The sequence below is a fragment of the Dendrobates tinctorius genome, unplaced genomic scaffold (assembly GCF_039654945.1).
Source record: "Dendrobates tinctorius isolate UK_male_01 unplaced genomic scaffold, ASM3965494v1 ptg000138l, whole genome shotgun sequence".
Classification (NCBI taxonomy): domain Eukaryota; kingdom Metazoa; phylum Chordata; class Amphibia; order Anura; family Dendrobatidae; genus Dendrobates; species Dendrobates tinctorius.
This window is the reverse complement of record NW_027361806.1, coordinates 12,522,624-12,540,175: the sequence shown is the minus strand read 5'-3', so window position 1 is coordinate 12,540,175 and position 17,552 is coordinate 12,522,624. Positions and strand designations below refer to the sequence as shown.

General features: G+C 44.9%; 1 protein-coding gene and 1 long non-coding RNA gene across 3 annotated transcripts in view; one reads left to right on the top strand and one right to left on the bottom strand.

The window, feature by feature from the left end:
* Nucleotides 1–11,098, bottom strand: part of LOC141048723 (uncharacterized) — a 51,688-nt gene extending 40,590 nt beyond the window's left edge. Inside the window, exon 1 of one of the 2 annotated variants that reach the window (XR_012220127.1) lies at nt 10,808–11,098. This is a non-coding gene — a long non-coding RNA (uncharacterized lncRNA). Of the gene's footprint in view, nt 1–479; nt 601–10,807 lie in introns of those variants that run through there. The other variant, XR_012220126.1, reaches the window with a different exon arrangement.
* LOC141048722 (FRAS1-related extracellular matrix protein 1-like) overlaps nt 1–17,552 on the top strand; it is a 176,826-nt gene that overhangs the window by 34,010 nt on the left and 125,264 nt on the right. The window contains exons 17-19 of the mRNA XM_073544597.1: nt 501–695; nt 3,865–4,050; nt 6,395–6,591. Coding sequence (XP_073400698.1) covers nt 501–695; nt 3,865–4,050; nt 6,395–6,591 — 578 coding nt within the window. The remainder of the gene's footprint in view (nt 1–500; nt 696–3,864; nt 4,051–6,394; nt 6,592–17,552) is intronic.

Below are 17,552 nucleotides of genomic sequence, written 5' to 3'. Positions count from 1 at the left end.
GAGTTACTAGTCTGCAGTCACATAGAGTGACTGCAGATTTGAACTCCAAGCCTGGACAACCCCTTTAACTCTTCCTGCAGCCGCAGACAGACAATGGATTTATTACCCTTTCGCGGTCAGCTCTGTCTCGTGCTTGATTTCATTTTTCTGATTTGGTCGCTCATCATCTTACTCGCTGACGCACTTGTCAGGAACTGACGTCTAGTATGTTCTTCCAAAAATAATTGTGATTTACTACATTTTCCTTCACTCCCTGCCGGTAGGAGCCGAGCAGATACTCCATAAAGACGAGTTACTGGTACCAAGAAATAATACGTTTACTTGGAATTCATAATAATTAAATATGCATAATTATTGGAGGAGATGAGGATTGTTGGGGCAGGCGTGCACTGGGGGTCCTGAAGCCGGGGTCCACCGTCTCAAGTTAATTTTCAGATTTTGGCAGCAGAGGTCACTTGTTGGATTTTCTAGGTACTTACCCTGTTGTCCTGGACTTTCAGGAGGGGAGATCGGTGCGTCTCCAAGAATGGATACGGTTACACTCATCGTGTCAGATGGGGAATCCATCTCAGCCGACACCTGTTGCATCGAGGGTCCTCCTCCCCCGCCGATTCCACTTCATGCCAGCCTCCCCGTCTATGATCTTAATATCACCCTCACACCCATCAATAATCAGCTGCCGGTGATAATCATTGGTAAGTGCAGTGTGACTAATGTGAGAGTGCACGTAATGCAGCATTTATCACATCACTTCAGATGGAAGTGCCATGTTCCCATATGTTGTATTCATGTAAGAAGGCAAAATATCACAGCAGGTGGCAGCTGGACAGCGAGCGCGACCCTGGCCCATGTCATCAATGGGCTCAGTGCTGCTGGGGCTTTTAGAGGAATTTGTTTAGATATTGCAGAATTTTTCATCACCATTATTTTCCATTTTCGCTATCTACTTGTGTTACATTACATTTATATTTTTTACCTTGTCCCAACCTAAAACTTGCTCACAGCTGAGGGTTCGTCACTATTAGGCTTGACAATCCTCTGTATGTGAGACAACTCAGACTAATTCTCACCTGCACTGACACATTGTAACAGGTTGGGATAGTAGAAGAGAGAACTGTGCGACCCAGAATTGCGGCATAAAACTGTTTTGAAACTTTGGAAACTTTGCGGTCACATTTTGTAAAACTTTTTGGCATATTCCATATTTTGAAATTTTTACACCTGTTCTGGCAACTTTTTGGAAAGTGGACGAAACTTTGAGAAGCACAGCCAAAAATATCATCCTAATTTATATCACAAAAGTAGCGCAAATTACGACAGAAATCTTCCTGACTGCGGTACATTTCTTGCGGTGGCGCACTCCTCTTAATTAATCTCGTGTTCCTTACTCCACCGTTCATGTAGAGTGGCTGACAAAATCCAGTCTTTTAATGAATCGAGTCCTTTTTATTTAAATTACTGCTGATTTCCAAGATCTCGGCTTGCTGACATCGAATTACAAGCACCTAAGTTTACATCCAGAGACTTAAAACTAGAGATGAGAGAATTGGTTCACAAGACTCCGGACCATGAGGCAGGTCAGTAATCTGTGACTTCTGGCCAGGAGCGCTGCAGATCTCATTACTACGGGCAATAGCGGCTCTGCCTTTGATTAGCTTGCTTGATGTGTATTGCTAAATTTAGGTCTTATGAACACAACTGATTGGAACTTGTGGTATTCAGGGATAACACTCGTACTTATGATACTATATGGGGCTGTGCATATGTCTGATTATTTCCTCGGACCGCGTAAAAAAATCGGAGACATGTATGATTTGGAACAGAGCGTGGGATCAAAATCGGCAATGCAAGTCTATGGTTCTATAAAAAAAAATCATCATGTCATCCGAGTGCGGTCCGGTTTTCATAAACTGATAGAATGGAGGAGAAGAAGAAACTTTGCTTTTTCTCTCCACGTCCTAGAAAAAACGATTGCCGCTGTGATCAAACTCTGATCAGAATAATGGGACCATTTTTCTCAGATGTGGTCGTCTGCACTTACATCTTGCTCTAATACATTGTAACAAACTCAGAACAAATGATAGTTAGAACTTTGCTTCCAGAGGATTGTCTGACCCAAGACATCTTACAGCTGAGAGTTTGTTACAATTGAATCAAGCGACACTACTCTGTCCTCCTCCTCCTGGACCTGTCGGCTGCCTTTGACACAGTGGACCATTCCCTATTATTACAGACCCTCTCATCCCTCGGCATCACAGACTTGGCCCTCTCCTGGATCTCATCATACCTAACAGACCGGACATTCAGCGTCTCCCACTCACACACCACCTCCTCACCTCGCCCCCTATCTGTCGGAGTCCCACAAGGTTCAGTCCTTGGGCCCCTGCTGTTCTCTATTTACACCTTTGGCCTGGGACAGCTCATAGAATCTCATGGCTTTCAGTATCATCTTTATGCTGATGACACACAGATCTACATCTCTGGACCAGATATCACCTCCCTACTAACCAGAATCCCTCAATGTCTGTCCACTATTTCATCCTTCTTCTCCACTAGATATCTGAAACTCAACATGGACAAAACAGAATTCATCATCTTTCCCCCATCTCACGTGACCCCCCCTACGAACCTATCAATTACAGTAAATGACTGCCCACTCTCCCCAGTCCCACAAGCTCGCTGCCTCGGAGTAATCCTTGACGCTGATCTCTCCTTCAAACCACATATCCAAACCCTTTCCACTTCCTGCCGACTTCAACTCAAAAATATTTCACGCATCCGTTCATTCCTCACCCAAGAATCTGCAAAAACCCTAGTCCATGCCCTCATCATCTCTCGCCTTGACTACTGCAACCTCCTGCTCTGTGGCCTCCCCTCAAACACTCTCGCACCCCTCCAATCTATTCTAAACTCTGCTGCCCGACTAATCCACCTGTCCCCCCGCTATTCCCCAGCTTCTCCCCTCTGTCAATCCCTTCACTGGCTCCCAATTGCCCAGAGACTCCATTACAAAACCCTAACCATGACATACAAAGCAATCCACAACCTGTCTCCTCCATACATCTGTGACCTCGTCTCCCGGTACTTTCCTGCACGCAACCTCCGATCCTCACAAGATCTCCTTCTTTACTCCCCTCTTATCTCCTCTTCCCACAATCGCATACAAGATTTCTCTCGCGCATCACCCCTACTCTGGAACTCTCTACCACAACATATCAGACTCTCACCTACCATCGAAACCTTCAAAAAGAGCCTGAAGACCCACCTCTTCCGACAAGCCTATAACCTGCAGTAACCACCGATCGACCAAACCGCTGCACGACCAGCTCTACCCTCGCCTACTGTATTATCACCCATCCCTTGAAGATTGTGAGCCCTCGCGGGCAGGGTCCTCTCTCCTCCTGTACCAGTTATGATTTGTATTGTTTAAGATTATTGTACTTGTTTTTATGTATACCCCTCCTCACATGTAAAGCGCCATGGAATAAATGGCGCTATAACAATAAATAATAATAATAATAATAATCCAGTCTAGACAAGCCAATATGTACTGGACACCTCTGACTGATACATTTTATCGGCACTGATACAATGTAACACATTAGAACAGTACAGGAGAGAGATTTGCTCTGCTGGTGTTTTCCTCTAACATTGGCTTATTTAGACTCAGACCTGTGTTGAAGGTTTGTTACAGTGTGTCACTTTAGATAATAGATCAGCACAATTAATCTAACCTTCACTGATGTAACAAAACCACCACTGGGACCAGTTCAGGGTCGTTTTTCAGCCTTTCAATGTTTTCGTTCAGTGACAGCAATGTTCTTGATAACCGATGCTATGGATTATACTATTGAATATTCGCAGGAGACGTCTTTGTCGTCATTGAAGGCTCTTCCTCGGTTATCTCTGTAAATCATGTGAACGCATCGGACGTGGACACCCTGGATGATGACTTAATCTTCCTCATGGAGACACAGCCACAGTTTGGGTATCTCGAGAGCACAATACCCTCCCCGGGGTCAGAAAAGAGCCTCCCAGAGACCAGAATTAGTATGTTACAATTTTGTTTAAGTTTAATCCTTTATTTTCTAAATATTTACAAATTTAAGTTTTTATCAAACTCTTAAAGAGACATTGTAGCCTTCACTATTAGTCTGCAGCATTTTCTCCATGGCGCTGAGACAGTCACAGCTCATAAGTTTCATCTTCAGCTGAAATCATGCTCTCTTAGCCATCTTTTGTCTTACGCCGGGGTAACACTTGCGTGTGCAATGCGAGAAACTCGCCTCAATACATGGCACTGCCGGCGACACTTGTGACCGGAGTGTGCGACTGCATGTATGCCTATATATTCCGAGTGCCAGCGGCAGTGCCGGGTATTGAGGTGAGAGACTTGCGCGAGTTTGTTGCACACAAGTGTGACCCCTGCCTTAGGCCCTGGTCAGACTTGCGAGAAACTTGCACGAGTCTCGCACGTCAATACTGGGCACTGCTGCTGGCACTTGGACCTGAGTGTGCGGCTGCTTGTATTTCTATGAAGCCGAACGCTCCGGTCTCAAGTGTTGGCAGCAGTTCTAGGTATTGACGTGCGAGACTCGTGCGAGTTTTTCACAAGTCTGACCCCAGCCTCGGGCAGTGGGGGGAGGATCCTGCTGCAGCAAGTGGTCTTATACCTCACACATCACAGGGAAGAGAAGTCAAAAAGAGATTTCTTTATATATTTCTCATTTTTATTGTATTATGAGACTACATAGGAACAAAGAAATAGGACTCTTATAGGAAATAATTGTTGGAATATGTTTATTTAAATTTTTTTTGCATTTTCTGAGTTTACTGTTGCTTTAGCACAGCTTCATTCTGCTCACTGCTCTGATATTCCTATACAGAGGCCTAAATAGCCAAAGGTGAATATTAAAACTGAGGTTATCCCACAGACACCACTAGGGGGAGCACAGGAGCTAACTGCATACTGTTTTTACAAAATGGTAGATTTCTTCTCGAGGCGTTGCAGGCAGTCAGAATTCTATGTTTTTATGTATCTGGGGTATCTTATGTGTTATCATAACCCGAAGGCTTTGTGCACACACTGCGGATTGGTATGCAGATTTTTATCTGCAGAACCGCAGGTAAAATGACCTGCGGTTTTACCTGCGGTTTGGCCTGCGGTTTTGCCCTGCGGTTTGCCACCTGGACAATGGAATAGGTGGCAAACCGCAGCGGAATCCGCAGAAAGAATTGACATGTCAATTCTTTCTGCGGATTCAAAACCGCAGCTTTTCCGCAGTTAAAAATCCGCAGCGTGTGCACAGCAGAATGTCAATCCCATAGGATAACATGCTACTGTACACTGTCTGCAGAACTGCTGCAGATCCGCAGCAAAAACCGCAGCGTGTGCACATAGCCTTAGAACACTTCTGTGTTGTCAAGTGAAAGTTTTTCGGGGTTTTTTGGAAAACCTCTATCCACCAGATTCAGTTTGTTTAAAAAAAAAAAAAAAAAAAGATATGTGAAACTTCTCCTCCCTGGGTCCAGCGCTGTCTCCGCCGCTGCTCTCCATGTCTGCTCTTGTCTTCAATGCTGATGTCATGATGACACCACAGCAACCAGTAACTGAGCTTGGTGGCTGTGCCCAAAGCTGATGGCAGGAGTTCCTGAGCTCACTGATGGGCTGCTGTGGTGTCAACGAGACATCAGCATCGCAGACAATAACACACAGGGAGATCAGCGGTGGAGTCTCAGGTCTGGACCTGGGGAGGAGGAGTAGAGTACATATTGTTTTTATCTATTTATTTTTAATACAAACTACAGACTGAAAGGGCCATTTTATGGGCCCTCCTGTGTGATGTTCGTGAGTACTGACTGCTACTGCGCATTGTTTATTGCTGCTCTGCATTCACACCTGACTAGCACTTATCCGATCATTTCACTACGCTGGAAGGTCCTGACTCATTTTGCTTCTTTTTATGCAAATAACACTTAATAAATTACATAATGAAAAAGTTATGAAGCTTTTTATTTACTTTGTTTTAATTTCTTCCCATTTTCAAGATTTTTGCTTGCTGTCAGTGAACGAGCACAAACTAATCTACATTCAGAGGTGGAAAACGTCCACAATTAGCTGTTTGTTACAATTGGAGACATTTTATCTGGACTGATACATTGTAACAGACTGTCAGAAGAAGATTGAGTTCTGAAAAGAAAGATTGAGTTCTGAAAAGAAAGCGACAGAGAGTCCCTCCTGATTGGCTGCGCTACATCATGTGATGCGATTTGGGGCCGATCGATTCGATTCATCTCTATTCACATTCGCTGACAGCAACCAGAGATCTTGAAAATGGTGAAGAATTGAAAGAATCTCTAGGTGTACAGATCAATATTCTGTGTTCCTCCCAAGGTTCGTTCAGTCTCCAGCACGTGAGCGCCGGTTACATCCGCTACGTCCAGTCACGTCACGAGCGCATCGAGCCGACCTCGGATTTCTTCATGATTTCGGTCACTGACTCTGTCCATAGATCGATGATCGTCCCATTCTACATCGTGATCAAACCCATAAATGATGAGGAACCTCGGCTGCATGTCCAGAACATAACGGTAAAACTCCGCAAAATGCTGAAACCTTAGGAAACTCATAAAGGGGTTTTCCCATCTCAAGCATCCACAGGATACGACACAGATGTCTGACACGTGCCGGAGGTGGGACCCGCATCTGTCTTGAGATGGGGGCACTTTCTTGCCATGAATGAGGAGGGGTCCTCAGACTGAGCTATCATGGCCCACAGCCCACATGAACTGTAGGCAGGGGCTGGAGCAACCTAACAATGGAGCACCACCAGGGACTATATCAATAACCGCTTATCTGCCCAGCACCACCAGGAACTATATCCATAACCGCTTAACTGCCCAGCACCGCCAGGGACTATATCCATAACCGCTTAACTGCCCAGCACCACCACGGACTATATCCATAACCGCTTAACTGCCCAGCACCACCACGGACTATATCCATAACCGCTTAACTGCCCAGCACCGCCAGGGACTATATCCATAACCGCTTAACTGCCCAGCACCACCACGGACTATATCCATAACCGCTTAACTGCCCAGCACCACCACGGACTATATCCATAACCGCTTAACTGCCCAGCACCGCCAGGGACTATATCCATAACCGCTTAACTGCCCAGCACCGCCACGGACTATATCCATAACCGCTTAACTGCCCAGTACCACCACGGACTATATCCATAACCGCTTAACTGCCCAGCACCACCAGGAACTATATCCATAACCGCTTAACTGCCCAGCACCACCAGGAACTATATCCATAACCGCTTAACTGCCTAGCACCACCACGGACTATATCCATAACCGCTTAACTGCCCAGCACAACCAGGGACTATATCAATAACCGCTTAACTGCCCAGTACCACCACGGACTACATCCATAACCACTTAACTGCCCAGCACCACCACGGACTATATCCATAACCGCTTAACTGCCCAGCACCACCAGGAACTATATCCATAACCGCTTAACTGCCCAGCACCACCAGGAACTATATCCATAACCGCTTAACTGCCTAGCACCACCACGGACTATATCCATAACCGCTTAACTGCCCAGCACCACCACGGACTATATCCATAACCGCTTAACTGCCCAGCACCACCAGGAACTATATCCATAACCGCTTAACTGCCCAGCACCACCAGGGACTATATCCATAACCGCTTAACTGCCCAGCACCGCCAGGGACTATATCTATAACCGCTTAACTGCCCAGCACAACCAGGGACTATATCAATAACCGCTTAACTGCCCAGTACCACCAGGAACTATATCCATAACCGCTTAACTGCCCAGCACCGCCAGGGACTATATCCATAACCGCTTAACTGCCCAGCACAACCAGGGACTATATCCATAACCACTTAACTGCCCAGTACCACCAGAGACTATATCCATGACCGCTTAACTGCCCAGTACCACCAGGGACTATATCCATAACCGCTTAACTGGCCAGCACCACCAGGGACTATATCCATAACCACTTAACTGCCCAGCACCACCAGAGGCTATATCCATAACCGATTAACTGCCCAGCACCACCAGGGACTATATCCATAACCGCTTAACTGCCCAGCACCACCAGGAACTATATCCATAACCGCTTAACTGCCCAGCACCACCAGGGACTATATCAATAACCGCTTAACTGCCCAGCACCACCAGGAACTATATCCATAACCGCTTAACTGCCCAGCACCACCAGGGACTTAATCCCTACATTGTCAAGCACCATCAGGAGCTTGTGCATCAATAGGGACTTTATTGTTCAATCCCTTAGCTACTCAGGACCACCAGGGACTTTATCAATAACCCCTTCACTAACCAGTACCATCGGGGACTTTAACAATAACTCTTTCATTACCCATTACCACCAAGGACTATATTAATAACCCCTTCACTAACCAGGACCAGCAGAGACTTTATTATTAACCTTTTCATTACCCAGGACCACCGGAGACATTATCAGTAACCCTTTCATTGCCAAGTACCACTAGTGACTCTCTCAAAAACCCCTTCATTCCTCAGGACCATCAGGGACTTACACCCACACTTCCCAGGACCACTAGAGAATTTAGAAGTGACCTCTTTACAGCTGAGGACTACCAGGGACTTAATCAATAACCCTAACAATGCCAAGCATCTTCAGGGAAATTATTTAACCCCTTCACTACCCAGGATTAAGCATGGACTTCACAAATAACCCCTTCAATGCCCAGGACCACAAGGAACTTTATCAATAACCGCTTCATTGCCAATAACCACCAGGGACTTAATAACCCTTACGTTGCTGAGCAGTTGAACATTGTCAGAGACTATTATTTAACCCCTTCACTACCCAGCACCACATGTGACTTAATAATCTCTTTACTGCCCAGCACCACCCCGGACATTTTAAATAACCTTTTCAGTGCCAAAGACCCCCCCCCCAGGGACATAATATCCTCTTCACTGACCATGAGTGATTTACAATGTAACCCTTGACTATGTCTTTCATAGCATGGTAGTATTTCAGTATGGAGTAGCCATGTTTTGTGACAAATATGACAGTATTATGTATGCACTGTATGGTAGTATTATCCCGAACTACTATATACGAGGTATTATTTAGGCACTGTATCGTGGCATTATTTGGACATTTAATGGCAGTATAATTATTGTTTTCTAAACAAAACAGCCCCATAGATGATTTCAGTTGGGATTTTAGGGAAGAGAGGATGCCTTCACATTTCTGGTCATTGAGATGCGCAGCGCGACCAGAGCTGCAAACACCGGCTGAGTGCGGAGCGGATTATCCAGTCACTTTGCACATGCCCAGGACAGCTGCTAATGATTAGCGGCTTCTTTAAAGGGAAGGCTTGTGATCATTATATATAATGAGAAATATCTAATTTCCTAAAGCAGCTGAATGTGCGAGATCACACGGCCCGAGAATGCTGCACAGGACACAAGTGTTATATCACTGTGGGAACGCAATCACAGGGGGTTTACCTTAAAAATATATGGACTATGTATATCATAGGGGCAGCTCTGGTATTAGACCCCTAGAGAAAAGGGCGCACTGCCTAAGAGCAAACTGATGTAAAGCACTGTCTACTCCTATACCATCCAAACATAAGAGGGGTGAACAGACGACAGCGACTGGGATCCACCTTAGGAGGTAAGAGGAGCAAAAAGCTACTCCACCAGCAGAATAGTGAGTGCAGCTCTGGAGTATAATACAGGATGTAACTCAGGATCAGTAATGTAATGTATGTACACAGTGACTGCACCAGCAGAATAGTGAGTGCAGCTCTGGGGTATAATACAGGATGTAACTCAGGATCAGTAATGTAATGTATGTACGCAGTGACTGCACCAGCAGAATAGTGAGTGCAGCTCTGGAGTATAATACTGGATGTAACTCAGGATCAGTAATGTAATGTATGTACACAGTGACTGCACCAGCAGAATAGTGAGTGCAGCTCTGGGGTATAATACAGGATGTAACTCAGGATCAGTAATGTAATGTATGTACACAGTGACTGCACCAGCAGAATAGTGAGTGCAGCTCTGGAGTATAATACAGGATGGAACTCAGGATCAGTACAGGATCAGTAATGAAATGTATGTACACAGTAATGCCACTTTTTATATAAAATTATTTTACATATTATGGGAGTTCACTCTTTGTCATAGGCATTATGCCTTAGGAAGTGTTCACACAGGCAATGCGGTTTTGGTCCAAGCATGTGCAGTTTTTAGTCGTTTCCACAGGTTGCACCAAAACATACTCGTATCCATAAATCCTTAGCCTTGTCCAGGTGTTAACTAAACAGAACAGACCCTGGCTGCTCACGGCTGAGCTATCCCCAGCTTGGTCAAATAAAACAGCTATTGTCCATAGCAACCACTGATACGTACGGTTCTCTGCACACGGCCCATGCATTTAATCATGATCACAAGTCTGTGCGGGCTCACCCAGTCAGATTACAGTCCTTGCTCCCGGAGCAGACTTCATACATAGAAAAGATAAGATCCTAACAGTATCGATATCCCCGTCAGCACGAGAGCCTGCAGTTTCCAGGGCCAAACAGAAGTGTTCAACTATGGGCACAGTTCACACTGAACAGGCTGCAGCTTCCACACGGTTCTCTGCATCTCTCACAAACAGACTGCTTAGCACAGTCGCCATTCACAGTGTGACCCCTGCCTGTCTCTGTCTCTCAGCTGCAGCTCACATTTTGGCTGGTCACTCACCAGTAGCACACTCAACTCCGCTCCATCCAGCAGACTGACACTCCCTCAAGCGACTGCCCCTACATGAAGCTACGTCCTGGCTGTAACCAAAACCTTACAGGAGCATCTAAGATCCTGCAGCGTTGGGATTTACCCCGTCTTTCCCAGTTATGCTACAATATACAATATTTACAAAAAGCTTTACAACACTTCTTAATCAATGTAAACACTTTATTCAGTCATGTAACAAATAAAAACAAAAACAGGGAAGACGCAATGTTACAGACCACAGGCCAAAATATATAATAGAATTCTATAGACTTATAATAAATGTAGATACATAAGCACATAAATACCGCCAAATGAGCAGAGACAATGTAACACAAGATACTGATCCCCACAGGTACGTCTGTCGTGCCCCTAACGAGTGTATCACCTGAAGCTTAAGGCCTTTTTCACACATCAGTATTTTTGATCAGTATTTGATCAGTATTTGTATGCCAAAACCAGGAGTGTCTCCAAAATAAGGAACAGGAGTCCGTCTTTCAATTATATTTTTTTCTCGGTAAGTTCCATTCCTGGCTTTGGCATACAAACACTGATGCAAAATACTGACCAAATACTGACGTGTGAATGAGCCTTTATCAACGCTAGGGCGGGACACATATGTGTGGGGGTGTATTTTGCTTTACATTGTTTTTGGCATTTGGCTGTACTCATGTGCTTATATATCTGAATTTATTCTTATGATAAGTTTGTATAACTATACTACATATCTTACCACTTTGCACATGTGTTTCTTATGCAGTTCTAATATTCATGCTCCTCCTGTAGTGTGTTGTCATCTGTAACATTGTATCTTCCCTGTTTTTATTTGTTTTTAATTGTTATATCACTGAATAAAGGGTTTATATTGATTACGGAGCATCGTGTACCTTATGGGCGGTAATACTCAGTGTACGGGGTGTCATGTGCCCTATGTGCTGTATTATTCAGTGTACGGAGCGTCGTGTACCTTATGTGCGGTATTATTCAGTGTATGGAGCGTCGTGTACCTTATGTGCGGTATTATTCAGTGTACGGAGCGTTGTCTACCTTATGTGCGGTATTATTCAGTGTACGGAGCGTCTTGTTCCTTATGTGCGGTATTATTCAGTGTACGGAGCCTTGTGTACCTTATGTGCGGTATTATTCAGTGTACGGAGTGTCGTGTACCTTATGTGCGGTATTATTCGGTGTACGGAGTGTCGTGTACCTTATGTGCGGTATTATTCAGTGTACAAGCTTCGTGTACCTTATGTGCGGTATTATTCAGTGTACGGAGCGTCGTGTACCTTATGTGCGGTATTATTCAGTGTATGGAGTGTCGTGTACCTTATGTGCGGTATTATTCAGTGTACGGAGCGTCTTATTCCTTATGTGCGGTATTATTCAGTGTATGGAGTGTCATGTACCTTATGTGCGGTATTATTCAGTGTGCGGAGTGTCGTGTACCTTATGTGCGGTATTATTCAGTGTACGGAGTGTCGTGTACCTTATGTGCGGTATTATTCAGTGTACAGAGCATTGTGTACCTTATGTGCGGTGGTATTCAGTGTACGGAGCGTCGTGTACCTTATGTGCGGTATTATTCAGTGTATGGAGCGTCATGTACCTTATGTGCGGTATTATTCAGTGTACGGAGCGTCGTGTACCTTATGTGCGGTATTATTCAGTGTACTGAGCGTCTTGTACCTTATGTGTGGTATTATTCAGTGTACGGAGTGTCGTGTACCTTATGTGCGGTATTATTCAGTGTACTGAGTGTCGTGTACCTTATGTGCGGTATTATTCAGTGCAAGGACATCGTGTACCTTATGAGCGGTATTATTCAGTGTATGGAGCATCGTGTACCTTATGTGCGGTATTATTCAGTGTACAGAGCGTCGTGTACCTTATGTACGATATTATTCAGTGTACAGAGCGTCGTGTACTTTATGTGCGGTATTATTCAGTGTACAGAGCTTCGTATACCTTATGTGCGGTATTATTCAGTGCAAGGATTGTCGTGTACCTTATGTGCGGTATTATTCAGTGTACGGAGCATCATGTACCTTATGTGCAGTATTATTCAGTGTACGGAGTGTCGTGTACCTTATGTGCGGTATTATTCAGTGCAAGGATTGTCGTGTACCTTATGTGCGGTATTATTCAGTGTACGGAGCATCATGTACCTTATGTGCAGTATTATTCAGTGTACGGAGTGTCGTGTACCTTATGTGCGGTATTATTCAGTGCAAGGATTGTCGTGTACCTTATGTGCGGTATTATTCAGTGTACAAGCTTCGTGTACCTTATGTGCGGTATTATTCAGTGTACGGAGCGTCGTGTACCTTATGTGCGGTATTATTCAGTGTATGGAGTGTCGTGTACCTTATGTGCGGTATTATTCAGTGTACGGAGCGTCTTATTCATTTTGTGCGGTATTATTCAGTGTACGGAGTGTTGTGTAACTTATGTGCGGTATTATTCAGTTTACGGAGTGTCATGTACCTTATGTGCGGTATTATTCAGTGTACGGAGTGTCGTGTACCTTATGTGCGGTATTATTCAGTGTATGGAGCGTCGTGTACCTTATGTGCGGTATTATTCAGTGTAGGGAGCATCGTGTACCTTATGTGCGGTATTATTCAGTGTGCGGAGTGTCGTGTACCTTATGTGCGGTATTATTCAGTGTACGGAGCGTCGTGTACCTTATGTGCGGTATTATTCAGTGTACAGAGCGTTGTGTGGTATTATTCAGTGTACAGAGCTTCGTGTACCTTATGTGCGGTATTATTCAGTGTACAGAGCTTCGTGTACCTTATGAGCAGTATTATTCAGTGTACAGAGCGTCGTGTACCTTATGTGCGGTATTATTCAGTGTACTGAGCGTCGTGTACCTTATGTGCGGTATTATTCAGTGCAATGACATCGTGTAACTTATGAGCGGTATTATTCAGTGTATGGAGCGTCGTGTACCTTATGTGCGGTATTGTTCAGTGTACTGGGCGTTGTGTACCTTGTGTGCGGTATTATTCAGTGTACGGAGTGTCGTGTACCTTATGTGCGGTATTATTCAGTGTACAGAGCATCGTGTACCTTATGTGTGGTATTATTCAGGGTACGGAGCGTCATGTACCTTATGTGTGGTATTATTCAGTGTACGGAGCGTCTTGTTCCCTATGTGTGGTATTATTCAGTGTACGGAGCGTCTTGTTCCCTATGTGCGGTATTATTCAGTGTACGGAGCGTCTTGTTCCGTATGTGCGGTATTATTCAGTGTACGGAGCGTCTTGTTTCCTATGTGCGGTATTATTCAGTGTACGGAGTGTCTTGTTCCATATGTGTGGTATTATTCAGTGTATGGAGCGTCTTGTTCCCTATGTGCGGTATTATTCAGTGTACGGAGCGTCTTGTTTCCTATGTGCGGTATTATTCAGTGTACGGAGCGTCTTGTTTCCTATGTGCGGTATTATTCAGTGTACGGAGCGTCTTGTTCCCTATGTGCGGTATTATTCAGTGTACGGAGTGTCTTGTTTCCTATGTGCGGTATTATTCAGTGTATGGAGCGTCTTGTTCCCTATGTGCGGTATTATTCAGTGTACGGAGCGTCTTGTTCCCTATGTGCGGTATTATTCAGTGTACGGAGCGTCTTGTTCCCTATGAGCGGTATTATTCAGTGTACGGAGCGTCGTGTACCTTATGAGCGGTATTATTCAGTGTACGGAGCGTCGTGTACTTTATGTGCGGTATTATTCAGTGTACGGAGTGTCTTGTTCCCTATGTGCGGCATTATTCAGTGTACGGAGCGTCTTGTTCCCTATGTGCGGTATTATTCAGTATACGGAGCGTCTTGTTCCCTATGTGCGGTATTATTCAGTGTATGGAGTGTCGTGTACCTTATGTGCGGTATTATTCAGTGTACGGAGCGTCTTGTTCCCTATGTGCGGTATTATTCAGTGTACGGAGCGTCTTGTTCCCTATGTGCGGTATTATTCAGTGTACAGAGCGTCTTGTTCCCTATGTGTGGTATTATTCAGTGTACGGAGTGTCTTGTTCCCTATGTGCGGTATTATTCAGTATACGGAGCGTCTTGTTCCCTATGTGCGGTATTATTCAGTGTACGGAGCGTCTTGTTCCCTATGTGCGGTATTATTCAGTGTACGGAGCGTCTTGTTCCCTATGTGCGGTATTATTCAGTGTACGGAGCGTCTTGTTCCCTATGTGCGGTATTATTCAGTATACGGAGCGTCTTGTTCCCTATGTGCGTTATTATTCAGTGTACGGAGCGTCTTGTTCCCTATGTGCGGTATTATTCAGTGTACGGAGCGTCTTGTTCCCTATGTGTGGTATTATTCAGTGTACGGAGTGTCTTGTTCCCTATGTGCGGTATTATTCAGTATACGGAGCGTCTTGTTCCCTATGTGCGGTATTATTCAGTGTACGGAGCGTCTTGTTCCCTATGTGCGGTATTATTCAGTGTACGTAGCGTCTTGCTCCCTATGTGCGGTATTATTCAGTGTACAGAGCGTTGTGTGGTATTATTCAGTGTACAGAGCTTCGTGTACCTTATGTGCGGTATTATTCAGTGTACAGAGCTTCGTGTACCTTATGAGCAGTATTATTCAGTGTACAGAGCGTCGTGTACCTTATGTGCGGTATTATTCAGTGTACTGAGCGTCGTGTACCTTATGTGCGGTATTATTCAGTGCAATGACATCGTGTAACTTATGAGCGGTATTATTCAGTGTATGGAGCGTCGTGTACCTTATGTGCGGTATTGTTCAGTGTACTGAGCGTTGTGTACCTTGTGTGCGGTATTATTCAGTGTACGGAGTGTCGTGTACCTTATGTGCGGTATTATTCAGTGTACAGAGCATCGTGTACCTTATGTGTGGTATTATTCAGTGTACGGAGCGTCTTGTTCCCTATGTGTGGTATTATTCAGTGTACGGAGCGTCTTGTTCCCTATGTGCGGTATTATTCAGTGTACGGAGCATCTTGTTCCGTATGTGCGGTATTATTCAGTGTACGGAGCGTCTTGTTTCCTATGTGCGGTATTATTCAGTGTACGGAGTGTCTTGTTCCCTATGTGCGGTATTATTCAGTGTATGGAGCGTCTTGTTCCCTATGTGCGGTATTATTCAGTGTACGGAGCGTCTTGTTTCCTATGTGCGGTATTATTCAGTGTACGGAGCGTCTTGTTTCCTATGTGCGGTATTATTCAGTGTACGGAGCGTCTTGTTCCCTATGTGCGGAATTATTCAGTGTACGGAGTGTCTTGTTTCCTATGTGCGGTATTATTCAGTGTATGGAGCGTCTTGTTCCCTATGTGCGGTATTATTCAGTGTACGGAGCGTCTTGTTCCCTATGTGCGGTATTATTCAGTGTACGGAGTGTCTTGTTCCCTATGAGCGGTATTATTCAGTGTACGGAGCGTCGTGTACCTTATGAGCGGTATTATTCAGTGTACGGAGCGTCGTGTACTTTATGTGCGGTATTATTCAGTGTACGGAGTGTCTTGTTCCCTATGTGCGGCATTATTCAGTGTACGGAGCGTCTTGTTCCCTATGTGCGGTATTATTCAGTATACGGAGCGTCTTGTTCCCTATGTGCGGTATTATTCAGTGTATGGAGTGTCGTGTACCTTATGTGCGGTATTATTCAGTGTACGGAGTGTCTTGTTCCCTATGTGCGGTATTATTCAGTGTACGGAGCGTCTTGTTCCCTATGTGCGGTATTATTCAGTGTACAGAGCGTCTTGTTCCCTATGTGCGGTATTATTCAGTGTACGGAGCGTCTTGTTCCCTATGTGCGGTATTATTCAGTGTACAGAGCGTCTTGTTCCCTATGTGTGGTATTATTCAGTATACGGAGCGTCTTGTTCCCTATGTGCGGTATTATTCAGTGTACGGAGCGTCTTGTTCCCTATGTGCGGTATTATTCAGTGTACGGAGCGTCTTGTTCCCTATGTGCGGTATTATTCAGTGTACGGAGCGTCTTGTTCCCTATGTGCGGTATTATTCAGTGTACGGAGCGTCTTGTTCCCTATGTGCGTTATTATTCAGTGTACGGAGCGTCTTGTTCCCTATGTGCGGTATTATTCAGTGTACGGAGCGTCTTGTTCCCAATGTGCGGTATTATTCAGTGTACGGAGCGTCTTGTTCCCTATGTGCGGTATTATTCAGTGTACAGCGCGTCTTGTTCCCTATGTGCGGTATTATTCAGTGTACGGAGCGTCTTGTTCCCTATGTGCGGTATTATTCAGTGTACGGAGCGTCTTGTTCCCTATGTGCGGTATTATTCAGGGTACGGAGCGTCTTGTTCCCTATGTGCGGTATTATTCAGTGTACAGCGCGTCTTGTTCCCTATGTGCGGTATTATTCAGTGTACGGAGTGTCTTGTTCCCTATGTGCGGTATTATTCAGTGTACGGAGCGTCTTGTTCCCTATGTGCGGTATTATTCAGTGTACGGAGTGTCTTGTTCCCTATGTGCGGTATTATTCAGTGTACGGAGCGTCTTGTTCCCTATGTGCGGTATTATTCAGGGTACGGAGCGTCTTGTTCCCTATGTGCGGTATTATTCAGTGTACGGAGCGTCTTGTTCCCTATGTGCGGTACATTTGCTCTAGATACATAACTAGATGTTTATCATTGAGCTCTTGGTGCTTTGGTGTATAAAGGTAGAATAGTGCGATAACTTAGCAGGACCCGTCCGTCGCCAGCTCTGAAGATGAATGAAGTG